This window comes from Leuciscus leuciscus (assembly GCF_965113295.1).
Source record: "Leuciscus leuciscus genome assembly, chromosome: 19".
Classification (NCBI taxonomy): domain Eukaryota; kingdom Metazoa; phylum Chordata; class Actinopteri; order Cypriniformes; family Leuciscidae; genus Leuciscus; species Leuciscus leuciscus.
The window spans coordinates 23,691,106-23,701,253 of NC_138743.1; the positions used below are offsets into that span (position 1 = coordinate 23,691,106).

Below are 10,148 nucleotides of genomic sequence, written 5' to 3' on the forward strand. Positions count from 1 at the left end.
ATATTATGAGGTGTTCATTCCCAGAAAGAAAACTCAAAATTCAGTCTCAAAAAGAAATTTAGCTAGAATATTCTTTTTTTCTGTGGTATCAAGAAACAATTTCACTGTACATCTTACACTTATCCTAGATAGATTAAATTCACCTCATCATCCTCATTATCACTCATGGGGTTCTTATGATTGTGTTCACATGCTATAGCGAACCCCTATCCGGATGTGCGGCGGCGCTACTGGAACGCCTACATGCTGTTCTACCAGCGCATCAGTGACCAGAACTCCCCCGTCCTGCCCAAAAAGAGTCGAGTCAGCATCATGAGGCAGGAGGCAGAGGATCTCTCCCTGTGAGTTAGCGTCTTCCTCCTGCATCAATGTTTGAACATGGACACACTTAGTAATGTTCATTATGCTAAATCTCAGGTCAGCCCCCTCCTCTCCGGAGATCTCACCCCAATCCTCCCCACGGCCTCCCAGAGCCAACAACGACCGCCTCAGCCTGCTCACACGCTTGGTCAAGAAAGGAGAGAAGAAGGGTCTGTTTGTGGAGAAGATGCCCGCCAGGATCTATCAGGTAGAGATTTTAAGGCCTGTGACTAAAAGAAAGGTTCTGGGTTCAATATCAACATCATCAGGAATAAAATATATAAATGGTTGAGAGAACCATCATGTGTCGTCCTGATAATAATGTTTTGAGGTATTACAATGTTCTGACAAGTTTGACACACACTCCTGATTTTTGGATCTGTAGATGGTGAGAGATGAGAACCTGAAGTTTATGAAGAACAGAGATGTTTACAACAGCGATTACTTCAACTTCACACTGTCTCTGGCCTCTGTCAATGCGGTAAACACTGATAATTCATTTGATTATTGCCTCTTCTGTAAGCTCTGTATATTGACTGCACTCATTTTTGAGCTTTACCTTTTTACAGACAAAGTTAAAGCATCCGTCTTATCAGGCCATGGCAAAAACCAGTCTGCAGCTGGCCGTCCAGTTCCTCTTCCACACGTACCTGCGAACCAAAAAGAAACTCAGGTGAGACGCTGCTTTTGTTCACAGTGCTTAAACTCAAGGCTTGTTCCAGTTGTTGTTATTATTGTTAAACTATTACAAAGACGAGAACTAGTGGTGAAAACATTTTCAATTTCATTATAAAATATTTATTTTATAATTAATAATTATATACTATATATATACAGAGAGAAAGAAAGATATTCATCTCAAATTATTTTCAAACATTTTATTTAAAATAATAATAAACTTGATGTGTAATGCACTGTAAATTTGCAAAGTAAAAAAAAATACATATATACATATATCTCATTAAATTAATCTCCCAAATGTGACTTTAGACGATCAATCAATGTGATCATTGGAAATTGGAGTTGTTATCAATGTGCAACTCTGCCGTCTTCTCTCTCAGGGTGGACACAGAGGAGTGGATTGCTACCGTGGAGGTTTTGTTGTCCAAGAGTAGCGAGGCGTGTAAGTGGATGGTCCAGTACCTGGTGTCACCTGAAGGACGGGAGATCATCAAGTGAGCGTTATGTCCATCATCCTCTGCATACACATTGGCAATAGAATCACCATTGGCTTTTAAACATTTTAGACACTTAATCATTGTTGAGTGAAATCGAACAATTTATTCGCCAGTGGCTAATAATTAGTTGCCTAGTGCATCATTTTGTCACATGATTTACTCGCAAAGTAGAGGGCTGATATCATAAGCAAAGATACATTGACACCAAAAAGTATTTGAATTTAAGCCACACTTAAAGTTAAACTAACTTTTTTTTTTGATCAAAATTTAAGTCCATACATCATCAATCCTTTCAAAATGTATTTTTGTCTCACCCTGATTCACTATGCTAAGCCTGTTTTATACATGTCGGGGAATTGCATACATGCCCTGTGTGTGTCTCATCATTTCCGTAAATATAGAAAAGTTGCTCTGGCTACTTTGACGCGTGTATGGTGTGGGATTGGCATAGGTTGGTTGTCACAACGAGCGAGAAAGGTTGACATGGAGCACGATAAATCTCCGACCTCTGGGGAATCACCCGTATTAAATAAAACGCTGAACAGAGGAGAGTTTGCTGGCAAAATGAGAACGCGACAGAACTCGTAATAAAACAAGAATCAACATTGCTTGGCTTTTCGGAGATGGCGAGAACTGAGGGATGGAGTAAGGAGATGGTGTTTTTATACATTATCGTCTTCAGCTAGTCAACTTGAGATCCTTTCCATCTAAATTGGTTATCTCTTAAGCCTAGTAGTAAATGTTTTGTGTTGTAATATTGTAACCATATTCATCCACAAAGCAGAAGCATTAATCTAATTAATTGCACACCAAATTTGGCAGAGAAATTCTAAAAAAAAGTAGCTCCAGAAAGAAATATTTTTTGGTGAACTATACCTTTAATGTTTTGTTTTTTAAATTAATATGGAAATATGAAATTATTTTTTAATACAATTATTCTCTAAATAAGAAACTAAAATTGCCAGTAGGTGGTGGTAAATGTCTTAATAATTAAGTCATTGATTGATTCATTCATTCATTCGATTCGTTCAAACGGCTGATTCAGTTGAAGTAAATGCCTCTCTTTATGAATGGTCCTTTGAATCATTGGTTCACCCGATTCGTTCAGAACGCAGATTCAGAAATGAAACGCCACTGTGTGTTGCTCGGAGACAAACAGTTCTGCTTTGTCTCTATATTTTCATTGGCAAAACTAAGCAAAACACAATATTGTGTCTAAAATAAAACAATATTTACTTATTTATTGAACTGTTGTATAAAATCAGTATCACATTTGCACTCGTGCTATTCTGGACAGTAATATTGCACTCGTTACTCATGTAATATAACTATATCATGATGTAAATTGTCCCCATATTTAACATTTTTGAGCCATTCCAACTGCTTTCTATAGGCAGTTGTTGCCCTGTATCATATTCGTCATCAATCATATTGATGTATCAATCATAATGTATGAAATGTAAGATGAACTACGTAGGTCTGGGGTGGGGCGGGGCAAGTGCGTTAAATGCGTTAATCATTTTAACGTGTTATTTTTTACTGTAATTCATCTAATTAACGTGTTAAATCGACAGCCCTGAGCATGCAATATGCAACAAAATAACAAACGAAGTGCCATTTATTTTAAAGAAATACAGAACACTTTTAAACTAATTGTCCAAATAAGATTTAAAGCCCCTGTACATTTAACTTCTGTTAAAAAGAAATGCATGGAGAGCCGTAAATTGTGCCAAAAGACCATGAGGGTTTTTAAGATGTTCCCTCACTTTTGTTTCCAGTTCCCCCAAAACCAAAAACACCTGTGTTTATGTAAGTGTATGGCCATAATTGTATTGCTACGGCCACAGCTGCTTTCTGACATCCTGAAAGGTGGGTCAGTCTCGGGATGTTAATGTGTAGATCTGGAGATTCGCATCCCTGTTACACGATTGGCGGGTTGGTATCGGATGATAGGGCTGCCCCAAATATCACTCCACGAGTCCACACCGCAGCCGAAGCCAGGGAATGTTCCGGATTGTTTTATGATCGAGTTCTGACACACTTCCAACAAAACAAGCAACCGTTTCCCTTATCAATGGAGACCTGGAGGCATAATTTTGCAAGCTCTTTTCTCCCTGGAAAGAACGATAGAGCTGGCTCTGCAGGAAGAGTTTCCACAGAACCTCCCAACCAGCTCAGATATGCCAACATCCATTATCTCCTACCGCATATTCATGCAAAACATTCACAAGTTAATGGATGAATCTCATAAAGGACATGTCTTCCTCTCTCTGTAGGATCTGTCTGTTGGAAGGCAGTGTTCGTGAGGTCCGTGTCGTGGTGGCCACCATCCTGGAGAAGACCCTGGAGAGTGCTTTGTACTTCCAGGACGCTGGGCTGGACTGTCTTTTGGACATGCTGCTTTCTCTATTGGATAAGGACGTCCCGGACAACTGCAAGAACTGTTCTCAGTACTTCAGCCTCTTCAGTAACTTTGCTCAGAGGGTGAGAACGATGATGTCACTGTTATGGGCACCAGACAGTATATTTGAAAAATGTACATACTATGTACTATTTTCTTAATGGAAAAGAACAGAAAGTTCAAGAAAGCACCATTAAAAGTGGTCACATTTGCAAAAACTTTGCCTTTTCACCCTCACTTGAAACTCCCGATCATGCAGATTCCTATTAGAATGACTAGAATTCAATAGAACAGCGAAACCTGTAAATGTGACCGCACCTTAAGTCTTCTAAAGCCACAGAGATTGAAGTTATTCACTGATGATCTGTTTCAGGGCTGTGGACCGTGTCAACTACTGCTGAAACATTCAGCTTATCGTCGGATGCTTGTCTTCCTTCTAGGAGCCAACCGGCAAAACAATCAGGTACTGCAGACGCCTGATTATGTGAATATTGAGGATTCCTTAAGCGCTCGTGTTAACCTCCATTGTTTAATGTCTGTGTTAATGACATTCTGCTGGTTGTGTGTTTTAGCACCGGCGCTGGAGTTCAGCACAGGCTCGAGAGTTCCTGCATCTTCACAACACTCTGGCCTTGATAGTGCTGCACACAGACCTCACGTCTCAGAGGACAGAGGGTACGAACGCAGTGATTTCTGGACACACACCAAAGTTATTAGCATTAATAAAAACTGTAATGATTATGAGAGAAAACACTTTTTTTATATATATATTTTATAATAAAAAAAAAAAGACACAATTTTGAAAATGCGTAAGATTTTAAAGTCCCCCTGTAGTCAATAATTTCATCTCTTAAAACTCATCTTTGATCACCAAAATGACATATTTAAATGTTTTTCCTTGAAAAATTTTTTTATTCATGCCTTAAAATGGCTTGCATGTAACTCTACACCCTTGCCTCATTTAGTATGAATATGTAAATGAGCCCAGCCTCCACTCACTCACACCAGCTCAGAGATCCACTCGTTGTCCTGATTGGTTACAAGGTAGTTTGTGGCGTCAGAAACACCAGCGATTTCAAACCGTGTTTTTGAAACTGTCTTTGGTTCACTGCAGTTTTAAGGAGAAAATACTCAGCAATGGTGTTGACTTATGAATTTGCACATGGTTTGTCTTAAAGCAAATTAAAAGCACCACATAGACAAAATTTAATGAAATTAATGCTTTTATTCAGCAAGGACGCATTAAATTGATCAAAAGTGACAGTAAAAACATTCTATTCAACCATAAAAAAAATTTAGCATCTGTTTTCAAAAGGAATAATAATAAATGTTTCTTGACCATCAAATCAGCATATTAGAATGATTTCTGAAGAATCATGTGACACTGAAAACTGGAGTAATGATGCTGAAAATTCAGCTTTAGCATCACAGGAATAAATAACATTTAAAAATATATTAAATTAGAAAACAGTTCTTTTAAATTGTAATATAATCAAAATATCACAGTTTTGCTGTATTTTTGATCAAATAAATGTAGCCTTAGTGAGCATAAGAGACTTCTTTCAAAAACATTAAAATGCAGACCCCAGACTTTTTAATGGTAGTTTATATTATAAAAACAAGTCTAAAAAGTCCACTGCATCCCTTCAGTAGTGCAGTCTGCTGCTTGTGTTTAGATGTTACTGCTGTTCTGTGTGACTGATGATGTAAATCTGATGTGTTAATGCTGTTCTCGTGTGTGTTCAGCTCAAGGAGTGTTCAAGCACGCTTCCTCAGGACTGGTGGCTCCATCTTCACCCCTCCTGCCTCTAAATCCAGACATCAACACGCTCCTCTTTAAAGCGGAAGGACATGTGTATCTCATGGAGGTAAGACTACATCTCTTTTTCACTCTCTCCTGTCTCTATCTGTCTATTTTGCACTCTTCTGACTGAGGCTAATGTGTTTCAGGTGATGTTTGCCATGCGTGAGTTGTCCGGCCCGTTGTCGTTTCTCATAGAGATGATCACATATTGCTCGTTCTGTAACGAACCGTTCTCACTGGGAGTCCTGCAATTACTCAAGGTTGGTATATCCTTACCTACAGTATAAGAATTTAGTTTTTAAGAATGAATCATGTATATGTATATTTATAATTAATAATATAATTATTAATAAAGATCATATACAAATCTGAAGTAACCTGACAATGTGTTCATGTTCTAGAATCATCTGGAAACGGCTCCTCCTCATGAACTGAAGAACGTTTTTCAGATGCTGCTAGAGATCCTGGTGAGTGATACTATATAAATGTGTGATATTGTTATGAATATTACTTTGGAGTTAGGGTGTAATGATCTTCCTGTCACCTCTCAGATGGTAGAGGACCCTCTGCAGTCCCAGAGGCTTAAATATGCATTTGAGTCTGAAAAGGGCCTTCTGGGTAAGAACCATATCACTTGGATCTATCAGCATTAGTATTTGTAAGATTAGACTGATTTGAACTCACTTGATTCTTGTTCATTCACAGCTTTAATGCATCAGAGCAACAATGTGGACAGCAGTCGTTGCTATCAGTGTGTGAAGTTCCTGGTCACACTGGCACAGAAGTGAGTGTAGAACACCAAATGCACAATATAGATGTTTACATAACTGGGTTGTAAAGATATATGATATAATGGCGTAATTTCAGTTATCACTCAATATTATTTCATCTATCCATAACTGTAGGATATTGAAATTGAATATTTAATTGTTCATGATAATTTATTATATGTTTACATTTAGATGATTTTGCTATCATCTAACACTCAATTTAAAGTTAGTCTAAATACACAAAAATGTAATAACACTAGTACATGTAATCTATAAATAATAACTATTAATTTTTCATATTCTACTCTATAAATAATGTACATTAAAATGCGTTATATTTGCAGATTCCTTGTTGCATCTGAAATTGGTTGTTTTTCTTGTTACGCCTTTAGAAACTATAACGCACATTAAAACGCAAGTATTATAACTCTGGTTACAATTATTCATGTGACCATACAATGCATTATAAGGTGCGTTAATTAAAAATACTTTTATAATGCAGTATAATTAAAAGCTTCAAGTAAAGTGTTACCCAATTAGTTTTATTTTTAAATGTTATACATTTCTTTTATGTAGACAAAATGGAAATAGTTATTAGCTTATCTGTAATGGCCAGATTTTTTTTATATTTGTGCTTCCCTGTTGTTTTTATGATATGATGTACATAAAATATCATTTATCATATGATGATTGGCAATATCCAATATTATGGCTTATATTTTAAATGTCTATTATGTTTAAAAATGATGGCAGATACCGTTATGGTGACGGATAAATGATGCATTTAGATATAGTGTTAAATAATGAAGTGTTTCTGGCAGCAGTGATGTTAAATGCCTCTGTGTTTCTGTTAGATGTTCTCCAGCTAAGGACTATTTCAAAGAGCTCTCGGGACATTGGAGTTGGGCAGTGCAGTGGCTTCAGAAGAAGGCAAGAGACCACAGATACGCACTCACACAATAGTTCTTCTTTATTGTGCATTTTTTAAATTCCCCCTCTCCTCTTTCAGATGTCTGAGCACTACTGGACGCCTCAGAGTAACGTATCGAACGAGACGTCCACGGCTAAAACCTTCCAGCGCACCATCTCAGCACAGGTACTGCACTTACAGTCTGACGTATCATTGTGCTGCGTTAATGTCATTACTGAACTTGTTTTACATTATACATAACCAATATAAACGTATGTATTCATCAAAATTGTAATTTCAACTTTACATTATAGTATTTATTAATATTTTTAATTGCCTTTTATTTTAATATTTTCGATCTTTCATTTTAGTTTTAGCAATTTTGTGCTTTTGTAATTTTCTGGGGGGGGATTTCTATAGTTTGAGGTCATTTTTATTTCAGTTTTAGCAATTTAATTTTGTTTAACTTTTCATCTAATATTTCTTTTATTTTGATTTCAGTAGTATTTCAATTGTCAAACTATTTTTTATTTAGTTAACAATACCACATTAAGTGAAATTTGTCTTTTTGAATTCAAAATATGATTTGTAAATGTCTTAGGAGTAAAAAGTCCTATTTTTCCCTTTCCCTCTCCTTCACTTTTGTACATCCTTAATGTTTTGCTTTTCTTTGAGATGAAAACACCCCCAAAACAGCTCAAAAATGCTAATTTAAGCTAATTTGCTGTTGTACAAATTTTTTTTTTTTTTTACATTTTAACATTTAAAGACTTTTATTTTTGTACCTGTGTTTTATATTTTGTATTTTATTTTAAAGGTTTAGTTCACCCAATAATGAAAATTGTCATCATTTACTCACCCTCATGTCATTCCATTCCAAACCTGTAAGACTTTCGTTCATCTTCGAAACACAAATGATGGTCTTTTTAATGAAATCTGAGTTTATTTATGTCCCTCCATGTACAGCTGCACAACTACCACTTTGACGCTTCAAAAAGTTCATAAAGAGATCGTAAAACTAATCCATATGAATTAAGCGGTTTAGTGAACACGATCACTTTATATGATGAACAGATTAAATTTAGGCTTTTATTCACATATTCATCAACTCACACATCAGTTATGGTAAACGGAAGCTCAAGCATGTTTGCTTGACGTGCGAGAACCAATGAGGTTCACTCTTGTGTTACGCAGCACGTTTGAGCTTCCGCAAGAACCAATGAGGTTCACTCGCGTGTTACGCAGCACGTTTGAGCTTCCGCAAGAACCAATGAGGTTCACTCTCGTGTTACGCAGCACGTTTGAGCTTCCGCAAGAACCAATGAGGTTCATTCTCGTGTTTCGCAGGACGTTTGTGCTTCCGCAAGAACCAATGAGGTTCATTCTCGTGTTTCGCAGGACGTTTGAGCTTCCGCAAGAACCAATGAGGTTCACTCTCGTGTTACGCAGCACGTTTGAGCTTCCGCAAGAACCAATGAGGTTCATTCTCGTGTTTCGCAGGATGTTTGAGCTTCCGCAAGAACCAATGAGGTTTGTTCTCGTTGTCACGCGGGTTCTTTTGAGCTTTATGTTTGCTGATCAATGTTTATATGTAAATAAAAGCCTTAATCTCTTCATCGTATAAAGTGATCGTGTCTCTTCAGAAAATTTGGACTAAACCGCTCAGTTCATATAGCCTGGAAATTCAGACCTAAATCTAAAAGATTAATGGTCTGGCGTCGACTAATGAAAATCGCCCAGCTCGAGGGGCGGCACCAAGCATGCATTTGAAAATCTCACTGCACGCAATAGGATAACACTACGGCCAATCACAACAACAAGCCCCATACGCTTAGCTACCAGCGGAGCTAACTGGTAGATTATACTCTTACCGTATCCGGTCGGCAAAACAGCAAAAACGTCCTTCTTGCAAAGGAACGATTCGAGCGGCGTCTTCTGTTCCTGTTTTAGATAAAAAGCCAAGTCTAACTCGTTCATTGTAGCGGCCAAAGCCGTTTTAAATAACTGGTGTTCATCCATAGGCATCTTGCAATGTTTACTAATGACTTCGACGTCACAGCGCTGTCGTCATCTGTTTAGCTCGCCTCTGGCCCGACTATATCAAATAACCCGATGTGATTGGTGCAGCTCAGATCGAGGGGCATATTTAATGAGCATTGTTACTCGACACCAGAGTAACTCGCTGAGCAAATTCAACTTGTGCCCTCGCGAGAACTCTGGTTTACCAGGGTACAGTTCATATGGATTAGTTACATGATCTCTTTATGAACTTTTTAATCGTCAAAGTTGCATAGAGTGTCAATGGAGGGACGGAAAGCTCTCAGATTTCATCAAGAAGATCTTCATTTGTGTTCCAAAGATGAACGAAAGTCTTACGGGTTTGGAACAACATGAGGAATTAATTAGTAATTAATGACAGAATTTTCATTTTGGTTGAACTATCCCTTTAAAATGTAAAAAAAAAAATGGTTTACTTGCAGCTAAGAGTTAGCTCGCCATGCACACCCCCTTGGGCCGTTATGGGAGAATCATGACATTTGACCTGCTAAATGGAGCTCAATGAATGGTGGGTTTTGTGTTTAGGACACTCTGGCTTATGCCACAGCTTTACTGAATGAGAAGGAGCAGTCCGGCAGCAGCAATGGATCAGACGGCAGCCCGGCCAATGAGAACTCAGAACGAAGCCTCAGACAGGTCTCATTATTTCAGCAGTCCATCATCAGTT

The 10,148-nt window shown here is 37.7% G+C and overlaps 1 protein-coding gene across 4 annotated transcripts in view; it reads left to right on the forward strand.

Annotated features, from left to right (window-relative positions):
- The window catches only part of usp24 (ubiquitin specific peptidase 24), a 68,118-nt gene that overhangs the window by 54,636 nt on the left and 3,334 nt on the right, over nucleotides 1–10,148 (forward strand). For all 4 annotated transcript variants that reach the window (XM_082146750.1, XM_082146752.1, XM_082146751.1 and 1 more), the window contains 16 exons: nucleotides 200–341; nucleotides 418–568; nucleotides 746–841; nucleotides 930–1,033; nucleotides 1,422–1,535; nucleotides 3,815–4,022; nucleotides 4,313–4,402; nucleotides 4,512–4,614; nucleotides 5,686–5,807; nucleotides 5,890–6,003; nucleotides 6,145–6,210; nucleotides 6,295–6,361; nucleotides 6,449–6,527; nucleotides 7,368–7,443; nucleotides 7,523–7,609; nucleotides 10,007–10,117. In XM_082146750.1, coding sequence (XP_082002876.1) covers nucleotides 200–341; nucleotides 418–568; nucleotides 746–841; nucleotides 930–1,033; nucleotides 1,422–1,535; nucleotides 3,815–4,022; nucleotides 4,313–4,402; nucleotides 4,512–4,614; nucleotides 5,686–5,807; nucleotides 5,890–6,003; nucleotides 6,145–6,210; nucleotides 6,295–6,361; nucleotides 6,449–6,527; nucleotides 7,368–7,443; nucleotides 7,523–7,609; nucleotides 10,007–10,117 — 1,730 coding nt within the window. The remainder of the gene's footprint in view (nucleotides 1–199; nucleotides 342–417; nucleotides 569–745; nucleotides 842–929; nucleotides 1,034–1,421; nucleotides 1,536–3,814; nucleotides 4,023–4,312; nucleotides 4,403–4,511; nucleotides 4,615–5,685; nucleotides 5,808–5,889; nucleotides 6,004–6,144; nucleotides 6,211–6,294; nucleotides 6,362–6,448; nucleotides 6,528–7,367; nucleotides 7,444–7,522; nucleotides 7,610–10,006; nucleotides 10,118–10,148) is intronic.